Raw genomic sequence first — 21,605 nt, 5'->3', positions numbered from 1 at the left:
CTTCACTCAGTTCTCAGGGACACGGGGTAGTGGAATTCACCCAGACAGCTGCTTTTACAAACACCAATATAGGGTACTTCTGTATTTACCAATTTATGTTCTCTACCCTTATTAAGAAGTTGCTGAAGAAAATCTGGCCATGCTACAAATGCAGCATACTTTCAGAAAGGCACTTTTTGCAACTGCTCATGCTCTCCATCTACTCCCATTTCATTAGTTCCATCTGGAAAAAGAATGGTGAAACTTTAATTCCTCCGATAGCCACCAGCACAGATAAGAGCTCAGTCGTAGCCCTGCTAAGTGACAAATTAACTCTTTGGATTATGTAAAGATCAATGGGAAGCAGGGAAGCATTCTCTTACCTTCAGAACACAGCTTGCCAGCATATCCAGTGGCTGAGCAGTCACAATGTGGCTCACCATCCAGAAGGAAGCAAGTGCCACCATTTTCACAGGGGTTTTCTGCGCAGAGCCCTTCCATTTCCAGTCGGACCCCTTGACTGCCCAGGAGCTGTGGCTCAGAGTTGCCGTATTTCAGATCCAGGATAAATCCTTGAAACGGAGGCTCACTCAGAACACCATCAAGGGTCAAGGCAGCAGGACGGATGTCCAATGGGACTCCACCAACAAAAAGGTCACTGACGATATTCATATACTGGCGTTGTGGACGCACCTCACCCGGCTTGGCTTCACCATCCAGCACTAGCACCGTCCGAAGGTGATTGCGGCTGACCATCAGGAAGTGCCAGTTGCTGTCGTTAACCTTCTTGTCTGTGATAACTGTAGTCTCCGCACAGTCCACACTGAACTGGAGCTGGATGCGCCCATCAACAATGGACAGACAGAGGAAGTCACAGACACCACCATCATCAAAGTAGAGGAGCAGCCCAGCAGAGACATTGGTCTTGAACTGGAAGCTGAGTTCGCTCCTAGTGCTGGCATCCCAGCGGAGGTAGCGGGCCCACTGGTTGGGTATGCCCATGAACTCCAGACCCAAACAGAGACCCAGCAAGGAGCACAGCAGCAAACTCACCTTCAAGGTGAAGTAGATGGAGTGCAGAGTAAAGCCCATTGTTTCAAGAATCTGCTCTTCCCTAGGAGAAAAACAAAAGCCACGCTACTGGAAGGAGAACCCCAGCAGTCAACACCAAATGTTAAATCCAATGGGAAGAGGAGGAGAGCACACAGAGTGACACAGAGAGAGGGAGAGTAAGTGGAAAGTGAGATAGCAAGTGCACGTGACCAAGAGGAAATGTCTCCTCCCCAAGGAAAGATCTCAATTATCCTTTAGGATCCAGAGGCTTTTATCTCAGAAGTACACGGTATATGAATTGACTTCTCCAGAAGGTGTACTTTTGTGAAGGGCAAAGTAACCCACAGTGGTTTGTTTTGGTAGAACACAAAGATGACACTGGTCGTTCCAGGGAGGAAGGAAAGGCAGAGCTGAAGCCCAAGCCTCAAATTCTGGTTTCCTAGAAGTGATGACAATATTGGCGCAAGCGGCAGTGAGATGGAGGAGCGAGTAAATTCATAAAGCACGTGATCCTCGAGAGGGCAAAAATAAAGTCAATCTTCATGATGCACTGGTGGCTACCCAGCCCATAATTCACTGCTTGGCACTCACGGAGCTTGCAGGACCTGTGGGATCAAGAGAAGAAAAGAAAGGAAAAAGTTAGTCCTACTACTCACTATATCTTTATCATAAAGCTTATCAACATTTTGTCCAGTAACTCATTTACATTTCTTGATACTCTGGACACTTCTTCATGCCTGCGGTTGGCTATACAGTCCTCCAAAGCAGCAAGGACATCTATGTCCTCAAAACAAAAAAGACTAAATAGAGAACTCACCATGTGATCTGCACACACCACAATGCTGAGCAATGTAAAAACACACCAAATTATTTAACACCTTTGATGGATGCAATCTCATTGACTTTACTGAGAGAAATGGTGCTGAAGCTTCCCCAGCTTCCCCCAAAATCCTTAGGGCAAAGACCAGAGTTCCTTAGAGTATAAGAATTGATAGACGGCAAAAGACAACATTATCCACACTTCCCATTCCACTGCTTTTATTATGCTTCCTAGCACACCAAGCAAGCATTAGAGAAGACAATCCTGCTGTCAGCCTGTCATACAATAGCTGCTTTTACTTTATGTCTTGCACACTTCAGAGACTCTAACAGGGACCTTTGCAACCTGGAAACACGTGCTATGCAAATTATATATGGCAACCTGCAGCTTAGATGATAGGAAACTTGTAGCTTCGATGATAAGAACTGTCTAAGCACTTAACCACTTACCCTGGTCTCGTGGCTTGGCAAAAAGGCCAAATTCACCCCTAGCTAAGAGCCCACAATTCCAGCTGCCTTCAGTGAGCAGGAGTTACACCTGTTAACACTGGTATTTAACTCACCTCTGCCTATTTGCACGTGGGTGACTGCATGGCTGGGGTAGGAGGATGTTTTATGATGACAAGTAAAGAAAGCACAAAGCTAGGCTCAGTCTTTGAAAATTCTGCTTAAAAAGAAAGTAAGTTTTCCATTAACACAGGCGCTTGTTCACAGAGATGGTCTGGGCACGAGAATGGCTCTGGGAATGGCTAACATTAGCGCAGACACAAGGCAGGAAAAGGAGGTGATGAGAATCAAGGCCTTCAACCTCCCAGAAGCCAGCATGAACAGAGATTTCACAAATTGGATCACAAATATTTTGAGACAGTATTTGCTTGGGAAAAGTGTTTTGTGCTGTGGACAATGAGAGTTGCTGGGGCTGCTGTTGCTCCCACTGCCCACATTGCTCCAAAGGAGGATGCCCACAGACACTGCAGAAACGGGAAGTGCAGAAAAGTTTCTGTTGTTTGGTACAGGGAGAGGTTGAGCTGGAGGAGAATCATTAGGCAATGAAGGGGAGAGCTCACATAGTCACAAGCCTCTGCCCTACCTGTCCCACAGACCTGCAGAAGCTGTAAGTCTCCAGGGCTGTCAGTCTGGTAAATTTAGCCAGCACAAAAAATAAGTCACTTAAGAAAACAAAAGGGATCAATTAAAAGAAAACCCGCAAGTTGGAGAGAAACGTGAGCTTTCAGTGCCCGGTGGAAACCAGGCCTGTTCCCTGCAGCTGCCTGAGTGGAGCTTGTTAGCTAAACTGCTATAAACACAAATAAAATCAAGTCAAAACCAGAGGGAAGATAATTCCTTTTAATTGTTAACAGCTTGGCTCACAAGAACGGAAGGAGAAAAAAGGAGGTGTTAGGAGAGATGTAAAATGAAAAAAACCACAGATCCAAATGTTTAAATAGTCTGTCTTCCCAATAATCACAATGTTGGCTCAGTTCATGGGGTTTTTGGGGGGAGGGGGGCAGCCTTTGAAAATCAACTGTAAAAAAACAATTATGTGGCTCTTGTCCATTTACCTTTCTCCTCTGCGTTCCCTAGTGGCTCCACTAAAATAGCCCATGATTTATGGAGAAGGAGAATAGAGTGAGAGGGAGGTAAGAGAGAAAGTGATGACCCAAGCCTAGAATTATTGATGAGATGGGAATAGGAATATAATAATGTGTGTAAATTAGCCAGCGATGTGCCCCTAGCAGCTCACGGTTCCCTGGAACATTTAGCACCACCATAGCAAAATTCACTGCTCCATCAGACAGCTCGGTGCTCAGCCTGAGCTGGGGAAGGAGGCATGCCCAGCCTGGCACCAACCACCCCAATGCAGAGGGGCTCTCTCACTGCAGGCTTTCAATTTTCTTGGGCAGGGTGGGTTGCACCATCTGCATCAGAAGTAGCCCTCAACCATACTACTCTTCTCTCCCTGTTTTAGAAGACTAACTCTTTGAGAACCAGTAAAAGATGCTGTAAATCACAGCAGCAGGCATGAACCTGATAAACTGTGTTATAACCACAAATGAGATGTATATGTCCACGTACAGCCCAAACACCTGTCTGAAAAGCCTACCAATCTCTCCCAACCCCAGGCTGCTGAAACTCCGTTTTACACACACAAAGGAATCTCAGTCTCCATGGGTTGCTTCAATCCTTGGGATATTTCAAAGGCACAGTAAAAGGAGTAGGCTACTCTGTGATACAGATTTCTGTAATATTGATACATGCTCATTAGGAGAGGACAAAGGCCACAGTTAACAAGGGAAACCAGGCAGAAATGGTTAAAGAATAGCATTGTTGACTGAGGGAAGCCAAGGCATTCCCTCTCTATCTGTCTTGAGAGAAGCCAAGGCACTCTTTTTCTAGCTGTTTTGAAAGAAGACAGTGCCAGTTCTATTTCAGAAGAGGAAGACAACACAAAAAACATGAAATATAGATGTCACTTCTACTTGCTTCATTGACTTTTAGAGACTGCAGCTCAGGTTTGGGAAGGCTGCCTGCACCCAGCCTCTAGCAGGCTAGGGCCATCTGAGGGTCCTCCAGAGCTCTGTCAGCACCCGTCGATCCTGGTCCACGGCACTTCTTGCTATTCCAGTTTTGTGTCTGATGCAGTTCAGCCTGCGAGAGCAAACCTCACCACGCAGTAGCAGGGTCTTCAAGAAAGACTCCAAAGACCTAGTGTCCTTTTTAGCAGTGGCCAGGATCTGAATCCCAAGACTGAGAGTAAGTCCCGACACAACAAATCTGTGCCTCACCCATTTCCCACAACGATCCTTCAAGACACACTGAGAACAAATAATTTTCTGCTCTTACCATTTTATTTTTAGCATTAAGTACTACCTTAGCAGCCTCATACAGCACAACTGCTACCATAGCAATACATTACAGTTTGGGACAATAACTACAGGATCCCATGGTATTTTCTTATGTTTTATCTCTGAGAAATCTCAAACTTTGTCACAGCATGATCACGTCTGACAAAAAAAAAAAAAAAAAGACTTCACGATGGACACTGCCTCTCCCAGTCATGAATTCACAACACCCCTGTTCCAATTCCACCTATTGCTTACACGGAAAAGCAACATAACAAATATTTTCTGTGTTATATTTTTGGCTTAATGTGATTTAGCAACACCAAACAAGACAGCCAGTCTGATGTGATCAGCCCTTCAAGAAAACATTAGACGAGGTCTTTGCAGAGCATTTTAAATACTTGCTACTGTGAAGGAAAGAGGGAGCCAGCAAGTTATCTCCACTGTGCCTCCAGCAGCCTGTACCACCTCCCTGGCCCACCAGAGAGCTGAGACAGCGAGGAACCTGCACAATGAACAGACAGCTCAGCATCTCACACACGCAAAACCCGCTGTAGGAAATACACCCACTTGCACTACTGAAACGTCCCACTCGCAGGGCTGATAGAGCTGCACAACTTCCCAGGCTGGGGAAAGGAGGCAGGCCTGCCACAGTGCCACGGGCAAGTGCTACCCACCCACCACCTTCCCAAACTTGAGAGCAGCCTATTAATAATACCAGGTCAGAGCCATCTGCTCACCAGCCCACAGAGAGGGTCTCACCCTTGCTTTGGAGTAGCTCTCAACTGCTTATCAGCTGTATGCAGAGAGTGAGTGACATTATCTAATTGCCAACTAATTTCCATAATTACTGACTGGCACACTCTGTATGCAGGGTTAATATCTTTGCAAACGTCTCGCAATGCACCTGCTTAGGAAAGAGGGTAAGAAGCTGGGCACAGTGTTGCTCTGCAGCTTATTTACCCAACCACACAGGACAGTTTCAGGGGACAGGTTTGTCACTTCCTGCCCTCCCTCCCCCACTACCTCCCTCTCTGGCTGCTAATTGCTTGCGGATGGATGTTTTGTATTTGAAAGTGTAATTTTCATCAATTCCTAGTGCAGAAAGAATAACAGATGAAGCCAAGGACAGGATGGCTTCCCTCGCAAACCCCTGCCACTGCAGGCCAGTGCAAGCCTTTTTAAGTCCTCTTATTCCACTGAAGAAAGCTGGATAAAATCCCACTGACACACTGATGGGAGGGATTTACAGTCCCCCGTCTGCCACCCCCTTCTACAACCGAAACTATTCATTATGTCATACTTTGTGTGAAGGGAAAAACATACAATGATCACCTAGGATCCATGCATTTATACCCCAGGTGAACTCACCCTTGTCCTTGCCTTCACTGTAAAAAAACCAAAATCCAATGGTTTGCTTTATTACCTAGGCCCTAATGAAGCAGAGGAGTTTTTAGGAAGGGGTGAACAGGACCCTAATTTGGCTCTGTGTCCACATGTGTTCCCGCAGTCAGTCCAAAGCACAGCAATCAGATCATTACAGCTCTATGACATACACTTCTCGAAATGATCCAGTGAGATTCACAATCCATAATTGACATTAAAAGCCAACCTTGCAAGTGGCAGAGAAATAGGGAATTAATAGTATTTATTCAGTCTGTCTTCACTCATCCAGTTCTCTAGTGAGCAATGGGTTCCTTTTGGCTCATGCCTCAAGTGTGGGTTGCCACAGAGACTCCTATCTCTTAAGCAGAAATCTTTCTGCCTGGTCTATCCCCAGCTGAATTGTGGCTAAAAAAGAAGGGGGGAAAAATAACAAAAAAAAACCACCACACAACAACCAACCCTTCTGATGAAAAAATGCAGATGTGAAAACTGTGAGTTGCTACTGTTGCTGAGGAAAAAAAAAAAGGAACAGAAAAATCCTCCCATCACACAGCCTCCTCAGCAAGGATGCACAGTGAGATGCTTACAGAAAACTGAGAGGGGACACGGAGGCTTCAAAATTCCAGAGACTAGAGAAACCCATGTGGATTGATTTAGTTTTTAATTCCTCTAGCAGCATTTGCATCTCAGCTGTAACACTGGACACTGGCATCATCTCCTTGCTGGGATGGAGAGGACTCTGGTGTGGTGCCAGTGGAGCTGAGCTGAAAGAACTAGGCTGAAGATCAGAAGCAGACAGCTATTCTATGATTCTATCATAGAAAGTTTAGTGGCACTACACTGCTCACAGGGGTCAGAGGTAAGGCAAGATGGGCTCTCCTTAGTGAAGAGGCTGGAAGTGCAATTGAAAGTCGGGGCTTTGCCTTGCAAACGCACCCAGGTCCTGCTGGAGTTGTCAGAACTTCATGGGATGCAGCATCTTAAATGACTGGCTGCAGGGAGAGAAGCATTAGAGGAAACAGAGATTTAGGGATTTATCTTGGACATAGAGACGCATGTGGGCATGAAGGCCAGTATCTTAAAACTGAGGATTGGGGGTGACACAGAGCACTTGGTGACCTCTTCTGGATGGTTTGCAAGGATACAGTATTCATGCCAGTCTCTTACGTCACTGTGAGAACCATATGTGCCTTTGCCCCACCCCAAGCTCAGGGAGAAGACATATTTTCCTACATTCATTGTTTCTTCCCACCACTGATGTATCTTGCAGACTTAGCTTTTCCATTCTTGAAAGCGGATATGGAGTTGCTCAATTCTCCTTATCTGAATTCAACACAGAGCTCCCTAGAAGACGGTGGCAAAAAACCTGTACCAAAGCAAAAAGCAAGAAAAGATGCTACTATTCAGGGAGGTCTAGGGTTGCAAACCAAGCGTGTCCTGTTAAAAGATAAAGAAAATAAAAAAGATAGACTAAAAAGCTAGAATTACTTTGTCTTTGCTTCCCTATAGTAGATTAGGATATACACATGTACGTATATAAACAGTCAGTTGTGATCTGTAGGTAGGCTGTTGGTTGGTTTCCTGGTACCTGGGCATGTGGCTTGCACTCAGACAGGTTAAGCCCATTGCCCTTCTTCTCCCTGTCCCCAGTTCTCACCTGGGCAAGAAAGACTTTTTTTATGACAAGTTCATGACAAGTCTAGTCTTGGAGCTCACCTCCAGAAACATGCATAATACCCAAACTAGGTAGTTACGCAAGGGGAGCTGAGCTCACATGCACTCACAAGACTGCAATGCCACCAGCAGCCTCAGAAGGGATATGAGCAAGCTAGTGATGCACTCCATTCAACAACAAGCATGGGACCATGGCAGCACAGCCTTACGCTTCCGAGCTATTAGGCTGGGAAGCCATCTGGCTGCTGGAAGAGTTAATATTTTATCATAATTACCCTTCAAGGTTCTCCCCTCCTGGGCCTATTTAAACATTTAATTCAGAACCAGAGCTCTTCAAATCTACACTGGAAGAAGAAGGGTTAAAAAGAGCCACAAGGGACAGTGTGACTCCCTCTTAAACACTCTCCCCACCCCATGAGAGGAGGCCATGTAGCCCACAAGAGTGACCTTTAACTAGCTTACCTAGCCCAAGCTCAGCATGAATGCAATTTACAGACCATTTCAGCTCTCCAGCTTTCTTAACACAAAGAAGAAAAATCAAAACCCAAGCACAATGGGAAAGAAAGAAAGAGAGAGAAAATAACCCTGCAGAGCAATCATGTCTGGGACTGCTCTGATGGCTTTCTGTTCCCTTCCAGGACACAGAAATGACTCCCAGTGTGTTAATTACTCCCATTACCACAAACTCTCCACTAACAAGGACTAGCTAAAAGGAAGCATTGGCAGCAGCTGAGCAGTTATTGCTCTGTACTGCCACGTAGAAGAAACCAGACTCCCCCATCTCTGAGCTGGTACTAACCAGGAGAGCTATTTCTGCAAAACTCAACAGCTTTTATTGTAATTCCCATGGCAGCTGCGCTGGGAACACTGGCTTTCCCTCAATTCCACCATCGTTAAAAGAGAACGAAGAATACCTGGCTTTTCTAAAGACTTTGAAGTCCAACAGTTGGAGAGCTCTGAATCATTATCATTTATTTTACTCCTTCTGTAGTTGGTCTGCCTCCATCCCCCGCATTCTCTCCTTTCTGCCACCAAGAAGCCTGGACAGATCCGTAGCGTTGTTTATTCTACCAGATCCTATCATGTCAAATGCAAAGCCAGGAGCTGCACACATCACAGCAGGGAATGTTAGCAGGGAATTCTGTGAATTTGCAGTGCTGGCATTACTGATAAATGGCAAAACTTCTTCCAGATCCCGTATCTGACACATGCATTGTATTTCCCTTTTCTTTTAATAAAAATCAAGTCTTTTAAAAATATGCTCATCGTTACTGAAAATTGAAGTTTGAGCATGTCATCAATGCCTGAAAATGAGGCTGCTTCCAAGAAGATTTTCCTAAGACTTACAGCCTAGAATAGGCTTTGCCTCAAAACGTATTTGATACTGCAGAGACAGGCTAGTATTAGACACAGCTCAGAGGAGAGACACAGCTCGAGTGTGTGGGGCTCACAACTTTGAAGCAAGAGGAGGAAAAAAAAGTCACTGCTGCACTGTTTTATCACCTACTTAGCAATACAAAAAGGTACAGATCATAAAAAGCAACAACAAAATAAAACTAATGGCTGGCACACCAACGAATAACAACTTGCTTGTCCTATCTGTCTGTCTATCCATCTGCTTCTTCCTCTCATACGCATTTTTAAGTTCTTCCTGAGCAAGAACAGTTTATTTTCTGTTTGACAGAATCTAGCACAACACAGTCAAGAGCAGAGCTCCCAAGCACTGCTCAGGTCCACATTAATAATTGTGATTTTCTGTACTTGAGCTAGCACTAAAATGCTTCTACATTCCAGCTAGCGTATAGTAGTTTCTTAAAAAAAAAAAAAAGAAAGAAAAAAAGAAAAAAGTATTAAAGGACTATCAGAAAGACTAGAATAAGAACAAAGGTTAAACTTATTCTTTCTTTCACTTACAGATCACTGTCAATTAGCACTTTGTTCAACACATTTTTACATTCCTGAACCTCATTTTGAGTAAGTCAGAGAAGTTTGCATGTTTTTAAATGTTGTGATAGTATATTAGAGAGTGGAGAGACAGATGCAATCAGTTTGGTTGTTTTGCTACAAACATAACATGCATAGAGGGATACGCTGCACCTGGCCAGATTTCCTTGTCATTACTGTGGCCAGTAATTCATTTAGGTCATTCCCTATAGTCTGCTGGCTCATGGGAAGATAAGCAGAATCCACTTTAAAAGGAAATAAAGGGCCCGTGGACATCTGGAAACTTACAGTGGATTTTCCCATTATGTAACACGTAGCACTCTCTGTGTTTTATTGCAAATTCATAATCTCATGCAAAAATTTCTACTCAGCTCCCCACAAAGCAAACACCAACACCCAAATCTAGCAAACAGGTGTGATAAGTTGTCCACAGGGCAGGCACCACTCCGCTCAGTTCCTAAGCTCCTTAAGTAGCTGATGCTCTGTTTATGGACCAAACAGGAATGCCTTTCAGGGAGCCCAATTAAGCAACGGAATTGAAGTGTGAGGGATCTGCGTTCACACAGCTCTCGCAGTGACTGATGCTGACCAGCACGAGGACACAAAGACACTGGCAATCTGGTAAACACTCTAAAAGTCTATGGCCACTGTGAGATTAGGTGTCTGTTTTCTGATCCCCATTCCTTCCTTACCACTAGCTCCAGAAACATGTTGCTTTTTGTGGGTATATATGCAACAGCAGGTTGGGAATCCCCTGTCATAGGAAATCACTGCATTCTTCCAGCTCTTGGTTCTTTTCGTCTTCTGATATACAAAATTCCTGCCAAATTCTACCTAAGGGTTATTGGGGGCACATGACAAGAAGTTATGCATACATAGGTTTCTCTCGGTTCTAGCGTGCTGGAGAATGGAAGTGGAAATCTTTGCCAAGATAGACTGCTAGCAAAAATCTTTAAGTGTCAAAGTCTTGGCTGGAAAAGGATAATACTTTCAATGGCTCAGGATATTGAAAGCTTTCCAGATCATCAAGGAAACGGCTTGTACCTTTGCACGATAGGGGCCAGTTTCCAAACTAACCAGCAATTATGGGGACAGGTAAGAAATACGTTAGGCACGCTGTGCTTTCGAGGAGTCGTTCCAGCCTGGCCTGTGTCTGCAGCACTACACGGTGACCTGTCATGGTGCACCAAGCAATCCCCCACCTAATCCAGCCAGCCTGCTGCTCCCAAGGCTGGAATAACAAACCCACCACTCTGCCACAGCGGTGACCTCACAACCAAGAACTGAGCCAGCTCTGGTAAAGGCTACCTAGGCTCCCAAGCCCTAGGGACCCTCAATGCAGAAATACAGTGCTGCTTCTTTCAAAAGGAAGGCTATTGATCAGACAAATTTAGGCTTAAGAGCCCTGTGAGCGCAAAAGCCCAGAGAGTGGGAGGAGTTACACGCAGCTTAATACCTCACTTGAGCCCAGGGGAAAAAAAAGCGCTAACTAGCAGCATTATGGAAATTAACCCCTTTAGAAATTATTTCAGATTTTCTAATGAAGTATTTTAACACCACTGGAGAAGACATGTCTCTCTATTTAAGCATGAGTTGCTACATATTGATAAATCAATCACACTTGGTAGATTTAGAAAGACCTAAAAGATACATATTCTCCTGCAAATGTTCCTTTAAAAGTCAGATGGTCTTTTAAAGAGCTTCCAGCCTTGGGACTCACAGTGCAGTGCCCTGGAAGACAATTGACATTCTGAGTGACTGGGCTGCGAATTCAAAATCCCAACTCGACCTGCTCAAGCCAGGATTCAAACTCACATATTTTAAAAATAGGAAAGAAAAAAAGAAAAAAGAGAGAGCGAGGAAAAGACTTGAATTCCTGGAACTCCCCAGGACAGAATCTCTCAGGCTACAGATGTGATAGTGGGTCAGGGAATATCTCTGCACAGTATTTGTACGGGACATATTCTGTGCTTTGCCTTAGTAAACACAAATCTCTGTACAGTTAGCAATACAGCTGACAAAGAACAATTGTTTGCTATGAAAGGCACTAGTGAAAACAAAAAAACATTTATTACATTGAGGCATTTTCATTGGATTTTCTGTTTTTAATTAAAAAAATGAAACATTCTAATTTACCTGGCTTTGGTTATAGTAACTTCCAGTCATTATTTGCCGTTTCTTTTTATTTCTTCTGGGAAAGGAGCATAGAACAGGAAAAGTGGGAAAAATGAGGCTGCTATATAAATAGCTTCATTCCTAGCAATTGCATAACTTTTCATTTCAAATCAATTTTAAATGTATTTCCCTCCCTTTCACCAAAAAAAAAAAATCTGAACATTCTGAATAATACATCCTTTCTGCTAACATTGTTTTCATAGTCTGAAAAGCCATTATTTTGACAAAAACATCATGAGCAGTTCTTGCTACCAACACCCAGTTTTCCCCCTTCGTACCAAGCCCTGTGCTCAGCTCAGTGTCTGGCTGGGAAGTTCTGCATAGCTCCAGTGATCGGGGACAAGGCGGTGACGGGTCTCGCTCCTCTTTGGCACCAATTTTCATCTTTCCACATAAAGCTTTTGCTAGCTGATAGCAAACTGGAAGCCAACGAGAAATGCTGTAGGATTAGACCCAGTTTCTAAATTAAACACCACAAACCCCCTCACCAGGGGCAACAATGATTCTTCTACTGTCCAGCAGTAAGGCAAGCAAGGAAAGCACAAACAGTAAAACTCGTCTCTACACCTAAGGAAGCACTCTCCCTAGGATATAGCTAAAACACGTGGGTGGAAAAAAAAAAATTCACTAGTGAGAGCACTCATTCCTGGGTAGACTGAGCACTCCAGTCTCCCACCCCACACCTGTCATGAGTACAAAAATAAGCCTGGGAGAAACGGAGGGAAAAGCTTTCCTAATCAACACTTAAAAGGAAGATACCTGAAGTGCTCATAATAACCTGGCAGAACTTCTGTTTCTAAATTGTGTTGAGTAACTGAGATTTAGGAGTAACTAAGGAAATTGATTACTTGGTACCACGGGCAACAGATGGTTCCTGCAACCTGCCAGTTGCTAGATTCTAGGCCAAACTTCTCCCCTGTGTAACTTCATCACACATTAATTTAACTCACTTTATCTATGGTACCTAGTTATCGGCTGCCAATCTTTTGCTGCTCAGTAGTTCCTCATGCAATAAGATTCATGTTCTAGCAGTCAGGGTACATGCATGAGTCAAAAGAAAGCAGCTCATGACCTGTTTGTGTGGCTTTAGGTAAAGTGCTCTTTCAAGGGATATAGCTAGGACTACAGCAGCCACATTGTAAAGTTTAATTAGTGACTGTAAAGTGCTCGACCCACTTGAAAGGCAAGCTAAAGCAACCTATTTTCCTAATAGTCCCCTTTCAAATTAAGCAAGGGAAGATGCATCTATAAAACATAGCAGGTTCTCTTTCATTACTCCTGATGGCTCAGCCCCAAGAAGGCACAGGTTTACTCGGTAGGCAGGGAGAAAGGCAGGGCAACGGTGGGGAGAGGGGAAGCCTTCATCCGCCTCAACTCCTAACCCGCTTCCAGCTGCCCTCTCACTCCACCAGCTCCAGACAGTTCTTCATAGTGCAACAGGCTCTACCGAGCTCCTCGGCACCAGTCGTGGAGAGCTGACATGGTCTGCACCTTCCCAGGGACTGCCATGCCCAGCCATATGATACCTGCCTCCTGTAATACAACATGGGAAACAGGGACACTCACCTTCCCCATTTAAATACAAATCAAGTGAATCTGTGCATTGGCTGCTCTGTGTTTTAAACAGGAATCACAGCCCAAGGTTTATGCACCGCTGTCAGGAGATCTGCAACCCCTCTTCTTCCCCCACAACGTCCCTAAGGGAGAACTAATCTCTGGGGCTCCAAAAACAGGCAGTGTGACCATGTGGGGAAAAAATGGGTATGTTTAATTCCATTCTTCACCAGTAGTCATCTAAACTGTCTGAAAAAAGGCTCAGAGGAATGGAAAGGTGTAAAGTCAGGCAGGCTTCTTGTATGCAGCACTTCCCACCACTAAGGATCAGTTAAGTACAAATACTTAAGCTTGTTTTATGGGCTGGTGTGTGTTCCTCCACTTTTCTGTAGCTTTTAAAAGTCAAAAATAAAAGCAAGGTAAAAAGACATGCATCTAACAGGAGAAAATCCTTCTATGCTCTGAATTAAGATCTAAATAAAGGAAAAAAGCTACAAAGCACATACCTGTGTATTTAAGTTAAGCTTATGAGAAAATATGAGTTTTTACCTACATTTAGTTACAAATGTTGTTTTAGAAAAAATGTTTTCAAACATATGCAATGTGTACTACTGCAAAAAGTAAACCTGCTCCACAGTTTACAGGAAAGGGAAGATATACATCCCTGTAAGCTGCTTTTACAGAAACCCTAACATACGATTTCCTAGAGAATTAAATGAAAAGAGGAAAGGATATGGAAAACCCATCAGACTACTGTGGTCTTCCAATTACCTCACAAATACAGGCTGGAAGCAGTCACCTGTTAAAAAATACATGTCGATAAAAGGTATACAGTTACACTGCAGCACTGAGCCAGTCTGTTGTCTTGGACTACAGCTCACTGTTGGCTTTCTGTTGGATGTCTCCCAAGAGAATCCGGTACGGCTTCACGACAACAAACACTACTTGTCCAGGGCAGCAGAATTACAAGCATTCAAAAGTATATCTCCTAAAATATCCACTCCCACTAGCTTTTTCCGACTAGTGGGAGAGATTAAGATTGCAACTGTAGCAAACTACACCTGCTATTCACTACACAACTAGTTGATTTTAAACCACAGGACTATAGGCTGTTTCACAATGATGAAAATAAAGTCTGAGGTAACAGTACCATAGAGGTGAGTGCACATGATTGAGCAAAGGAGGAAGCCAATAGTGTTGTTCAGCAGAATATTTGCTATTTAGGTAGGTAATAGCAATAAAGTCAGAAAAATGGTTTAAGCAGCACTGCTGGGGGAATTAAATAAAAAAAAAAAAACCAAAACACTAACAACAAACACCACCACAAAACAACCAACCAACGAACCAAACAAAAAAATCCACCACACTGATTCAATTGATTTCACAGACTTCAAACTTCCCTTAATCTTCACACCCATAAAAGGTAAGAATCCCAAACCCCACGGGGACATCTTCCTCTCCAGACATTCACCGCTAAGAGACTCCACAACAGTAGATTGAAAAAATTCTCCTGGAGAAGCTTTTTCCCCAAGACTGGGATACTGATGCCTCTAGCCACCAAAGCCAGCGCGCACCCTCTTCCAGTACTTTTGTACTCAAAACACAAGACCCTGCACATCGAAATCAGCCTGTCTTTATTGCAGTAACTTCACATTAAGAGGGGCTGGCGTGTGCTCCCTCCTTTCCTTCTCACCAGATTCTTACTTTAGTGCTGTCTCATAGTGCCCAGTGCCAGACTGGAAGTCTGCCTCCTGCCCAGTCGTTTTACATCCTGCTTCTCAACACCTAAACGCACATTCACACACTTTTAGTAAAACCACCCCTCTCCTTCTCCACCACTTCAGTCTTGGCTATAACCCAGGAATTGGAGGCCACGTCGCCCTTCTCCAGACAACTGTGGCTTTTACAGCACTCCCTGCCCCAGCCCTTTTGTCACAAGCTGAGGAGTTCCAAATCTCTTCACAGACACTGAGGGTCTGGAGAACTTTTTCCATACGTCTTCTAGGTGGGATGACCAGAATTGCATGGAGCTAGTAATTGTATCATAGTCAGTTGTGATGTTGATGAATTTTATAATGCAAGAAACCCAATTAATTTAGGAATAGGAGATGTCCAAAGAAAACCCAAGGTACCCCAGCATACGCTTAATCTAATCTGCAGTCCCTACTAACTTGGGTTCTCCTTTGGTTCTTTTATAGCTTACATCTCAGAGGTATTCCAGTGCGTAACACTAAGCAATGTGATTAGAATTGATCCAGACAGTCTCCTATTCTGCCCAAGGGAACAATTACACTATATTTAAAGAACAAAACTGAAGTACTTGATTTTGAACCAGAGATCCACAGGTGGAAAGCCATTCTCCCATCCTTGTACTATACCTCTCAGTCATAAAATATTTGTTCATACAGATTTTATAATAATTGTTTACATATATATATAAATATATATATATATAACAAAAGTGACTGGTCATACTGATGAAATTTCAAGAACAGCAAAAAACAACGTGGCCAGTGCTAGAGGTGGGAGCAAAGCTAAGTGTATGGGCCTGAAATGTAAAGCATACACATTTTCCACAACTATCAAAGAAAACATTCACCAATCCATTCAAGGTGACAAGGTGAGGGGTTTGGTTTGAGGATTTTTTTTTTTTTTTTAATGTAAGAGATTAAGATTATTCTGTGACCACAAGCTTTCTTAAACTTGCCACAGGAGAATGAAACTACTTTCAACTAGTGAAAGAGATTTTAAAAAAAAAAAATTCTAAGTGGCAAATCAAAAAAGAGTGAGTCCCTGGGACAGTAGGTCTGGGTATGCCAAAGCTACAGTCTCTGTCACAGAGCAGCAGGGGGAAGAAAAGGTGAGAACAGAATAACACAAGGCCTATAGTCTCCTGTAAAACAAGCATTTTTACTCATCATGCTATTAACCATTTTATTATTTCAATGACTCCAATATCCACATTTCACGCTCCCGGGTTGGTGCTTTCCCATTATCAAGATCTGTCCACAATACCAATGGCCCAGAAAAGAAATTAGTTGCTTCCCTTTTTTAAGGGCTCTGTTTGACTTTAATTACATTTATTCTTGCTTGGGAAATCAGACTTCACTCTCAAGAGGGTTAAAAAGGGGAAAGGGAAGAGGAAAAAAAAAAAGACATGAAGAAAAAGAAACAGAAAAAGGAGAGACAAAAGTAAGTCAGATAAATCCAATTAAAAGTTTCTAAGCTTCTATCCCTGAAGTTTCAAGCAAAGCCACTACTTCGGAGTATGGGGGAGTGTGTTTTTTAATTATTTTTTAAGTTTTCTTTTATCGATCCTCTATTCAGAAAATTGCTGACATTATTCTTCAAGCAGACAAGGTTATCAATCATTAGAAAATGTTTTTATCTGAAGCTGCTCATAAGAAATTCAAATCTTTCCAAGATGAGCTTAATGCAGACGGATGGTAGTTCAAGGGAGAGGAAAAAAGAAGTGAACATGGGGAAAGTCTGGTTACCTTTCCTTCCCTGTGGATTCTTACTCAAGACTGAAAAAAGAAAGTGCTGCAGTCATGGTGCACAATCAGAGAAGATTCTGCAGAAGTGGGTAAGAAGCAGTTATAACAAAGGCCGGCCCATGACAAACGCTTTTGCTTCTTTTACTTGTTCCTTTCATTTTTTATGACTGAGTTTCTCAGTAACACGAACTATGTTGCTTGTGTAAGGTGTATCCACGAGTGCCAAAATATTTATTCCAACTTGTCTATTCTAGAGCTGATGATCAGCACTCAGCAGCATGGTCAAACCTTCATCTTCCATTCCTTTCTCCCTCTCCTGTGCTCCCCTCTTCCTCTCCTCCCAGCCTTTCATTCCTCTACCCTTACCCTCCTCATTCCATTTTAATCAAGGTTCTTTCCTAATTAAAACAAACAAATATGAGGAAGCAATTAACGTCTTGAAGGAAGCAGATGGTGGAATAGTGCCATTTCGTTATTGCATTAAGCCTTAACTTGCTATCTCTTCAAACTTTCTGCACTTTAATTAAGCACTGTTACAGGCAAGTTCAATGGGCTCTAGAGTAGAGTTTCTCCAATTAGCTCCTGAAAAGCTGACGGTGCGCGGTGGCAGGCTGAGTGTGCTGTGCAATATGCAGCTGCGAAGGGCAACCCTAGGGACAAAAGGGACTGAGAACTTCCCTTACACATGCAGCAGGCGGGAAAAGGAGCAAGGGGGAATCAAATGTCGGTGATGTGGCAGAAATGTAAACTAGCCCTGCCCTACCACGTTCTGGCAGAAGTTTTTCACTGCCCATGTCACAGGACTCGATGATTGTGAATTCTATGTGCACGCATGGTGACTTTCAATGTCTATGCCACCTTCACAGAGAGAGGGCAGGAGTGAAGGATCTCAAACACTTGATCAGATAAATTATTGAGGCGTTTCAGGCCCATTTATCACCCCATCATCTCCGCTTCAATCCTCGTCTTCCATTATACCCTCAGACACAATGGACCAACAAAGAACTAGCAATTAAGGAGCTTGAATAATCTAGAAAAACAGACCCAGAAACAGAAGGATTCTATCTCCTCCTCCTGTTTCTGTTTGCAGTCATCCTGGCATTGCTGAACACAGGCCTTTGCAGATAAAGTAAGCATCAAAGAGCAGTTGTGTTGGCCAGGGTCATCCTCTCATTTGGCTCCACGTATGTGTGCCAGAAATGTGGGCAATCAAAAGATGCAGTGATCCAATTTACCTCTGCCCTACCACATTCTGGTAGGTGATCCACTATTCAACACCAGAGAGATGAGTGTCTCCGAATCCTACTTGCAAACATCTGAGGGAAAAAAAACAGCCAGCAGAACTCAGATGGACACAGTCCTATAGGTCCCAAGCTTCTCTGCACAGAAGCCTCTCAGTTGTCTAGCCCCACTACGAGGAAAAATATACTACATACAATTTATAGATAGGAATGTGAGCCACAGACAATTTTTGTGATTCCCAGTGTAACACAGGGACTGTGTGGAGGAAACACTTTTCTCTTTTCTCCCAACCAAAGATCATCTTCTTTGTATAACCAAGGCTGGAATATGACTCATGGAGGATTCACAAATTATGAAGCCAGAGAACATCCCTAGGGGTCATCTGGCCTGAGAACTTATCTGAATTAATTTCTGTTGGAAGCATGGGGGGGGGAAAAAATCCAACCCTGTCTTAAAGATTTCTATTAATGGAGAGTGCATAACAGCTCCTAGAACATTTTTTCAGGGCCTAATTATCATAGTTGTTAAAGATGGGCCTTATTTCTAGTCTAAATTTGTCTATTTCAGCTTTTAACCAGTAGATCTCATTATATACCTTCATCTGCTCAACTAGAGAATCTTCTATTGTAAAAGCCCCTCTTCTTCTCTTAAGGATAAAAGAGAATGCAACACACATTTGCTGAGGGATGAGACTCATAACATAGTGTCCTGGCATCTCTTCATTCATCTAAGTTTTGAACTCAAACACAGAAACCATTAAACACAATATTAAGAAATGCAACAACAGCATGCTATAAGTAATAAAGTTTTCCTTGCAGGTCTCTTCTTTTACAATTGTGCCATATACAATGCAAATGTATTTATTATGTTGAGTATTTAATTGTGTAAAATTCGGAGATCATGAACATCCAGTTCCCACTATAACCATGATTTAGCCCCAAGTACAGATACAAGTTTTTGTGTTTTCCTGTGGATTTTATCATAATTATGGCTTAAACACACCATACGGAGAAGAGAGTTTATTAGCGTTATGGGAACAGAAATTTTCAATTTCCTGACTTTGGGTACGTAAGTTCTCTGTTATATCACACTATAGGGTAGTATTTACAGACAATAGGATTATAGAATCATAGATTCATAGAATCATTTAAGCTGGAAAAGACCTTTAAGATCATAAAGTCCAACCATTAACCCTACGCTGCCAAGTCCACCACTAAACCATGTCCCTAAGTACCACATCTACATGTCTTTCAAATACCTCTAGGGATGGTGACTCAACCACTTCCCTGGGCAGCCTCTTCCAATGCTTGATAACCCTTTCAGTAAAGAAATTTTCCCTAATATCCAATGTAAACCTCCCCTGGTGCAACTTGAGGCCATTTCCTCTTGTCCTATCACTTGTTACTTGGGAGAAGAGATCGACCCCCACCTCAGTACAACCTCCTTTCAGGTAGCTGTAGAGAGCAATAAGGTCTCTCCTTAGCCTCCTTTTCTCCAGGCTAAACAACCCCACTTCCCTCAGCTGCTCCTCGTAAGGCTTGCGCCCTAGACCCCTCACCAGCTTTGTTGTCCTTCTCTGGACATGCTCCAGCACCTCAATATCTTTCTTGTAGTGAGGGGCCAAAACTGAACACAGTATTCAAGGAGTGGCCTCACCAGTGCCGAGTACAGTGGGACAAACACTTCCCCAGTCCTGCTGACTACACTATTCCTGATACAGGCCAGGATGCTGTTGGCCTTCTTGGCCACCTGGGCACACTGCTGGCTCATACTCAGACGGCTGTTGACCAATAACCCCAGGTGTTTTTCCATCAAGCAGCTTTCCAGCCACACTTCCGCAAGCTTGTAGCACTGCATGGGGTTGTTGTGACCCAAGTACAGGACCTGGCACTTGGCCTTGTTGAATCTCGTATGACTGGCCTCAGCCCATCAATCCAGCCTGTCCAGATCCCTCTGTAGAGCCTTCCTACCCTCAAGCAGATCAACACTTCCACCCAACTTGGTGATGTCTGCAAACTTAGTGAGGGTGCACTCCATCCCCTCGTCAAGGATCATTGGTAAAGATATTAACCAAAACTGGCCCCAGTACTGAGCCCTTGGGAACACCACTCATCACTGGCCACCAAGTGGATTTAATCCCATTCACCACAACGCTTTGGGCCTGGCCATACAGCCAAGCCAGCGAAGAGTACACCTGTCCAAGTTATGAGCAGCCAGTTTCTCCAGGAGAATGCTGTGGGAAACACTGTCAAAGGCTTTACTAAACTCTAGGTAGACAAATTCCCCAGCCTTTCTCTCATCCACTGAGCAGGTCACCTTGTCACAGAAGATCAGGTTTGCCAAATAGGGCCTACCTTTCATAAACCCATGCTGACTGAGCCTGATCATGTCTCGCATGTGATGCGTGATGGCACTCAAGATGATCTACTACACAACCTTCCCTGGCACCAAGGTCAGACTGACAGGCCTGTAATTTCCCAGATCCTCCTTCCTCCCCTTTTCACAGATAGGCGTCACATTTGCTAACTGCCAGTCAACTGGGACCTCCCCGGTTAGCCAGGATTGCTGATAAGTGGTGGAAAGCGCCTTGGTGAGCACTTCCGTCAGCTCCCTCAGTAACTTTGAGTGGATCCCATCTGGCTCCATAGCCTTGCATGTGTCTAAGTGGTGTGGCAGGTCACTAATCGTTTCCCCTTGGATTATGGGGGCTTCATGCTCATTATATTTATTCTTCATTATCAACACAAGATTCAAATAGTTTGATATGTATATGTAATCTCACACTAGGAGTGCATTTATATGTCAACATTTCACATGTATCTTTACGGCACAATCAGGTTCGTATGTGAAGTATTACACACAACTATGCCATGTTCTCAAAAAGCAGATGTGTTCAGATCCACATACTACCAAAAAAAGTGTTACCTTCAATTATGCTAAAGGAGGACCTATTTTATACTAAGAGTATTGTCTATCTGATTATTTAACTTCATAAATCAATTTGTCTGTGCAATTACATTAGGTATATGCTTAACAAAGATGTACTAATAGGAAGCATCAGCATGCTGACTTCTGAATTAAATCTGACTTGGCCAGTTACATCTTATCGCCAACTTATGGGACTGAGGAAATCCCACCAATGCCTCTAGAGCAGGAACTTTAGTCCATGTCGCCACATCCATCATTCATGCCATGAAAATCAGATCCTTCTGCTTTGTAAACCCCACATAAGCTAAAACAGTTTGTGCAGAGCTTTAAAACGCGACGGTTCTGTGCTGAGTCATGACCGGTGGATCTGCACACAAACCTGGCAATGAGTTGTCTTACGGCAGTACCCAGAGGCCCTAACACATCTGAGGCTTGCTTCCAACCATAATGCCAGACACTGGTTAGACCTGCTCTGAAACCACACATGCTCATGAAGGGGAAGCCAGACTAA

General features: G+C 43.5%; 1 protein-coding gene across 33 annotated transcripts in view; it reads right to left on the bottom strand.

Annotated features, from left to right (window-relative positions):
- Positions 1-21,605, bottom strand: part of NRXN3 (neurexin 3) — a 1,053,186-nt gene that overhangs the window by 979,342 nt on the left and 52,239 nt on the right. For all 33 annotated transcript variants that reach the window (XR_012586787.1, XR_012586788.1, XR_012586790.1 and 30 more), the window contains one exon: positions 363-1,637. Coding sequence is in view for 25 of the 33 variants with exons in the window: in XM_074585395.1 (XP_074441496.1) it covers positions 363-1,071 (709 nt within the window). In the remaining 8 variants the exon portion in view is untranslated. The remainder of the gene's footprint in view (positions 1-362; positions 1,638-21,605) is intronic.

Source organism: Larus michahellis, chromosome 4 (assembly GCF_964199755.1).
Source record: "Larus michahellis chromosome 4, bLarMic1.1, whole genome shotgun sequence".
Taxonomy (NCBI): domain Eukaryota; kingdom Metazoa; phylum Chordata; class Aves; order Charadriiformes; family Laridae; genus Larus; species Larus michahellis.
The sequence above is the reverse complement of the archived record's forward strand: the minus strand, read 5'-3'. Positions and strand labels throughout refer to the sequence as shown.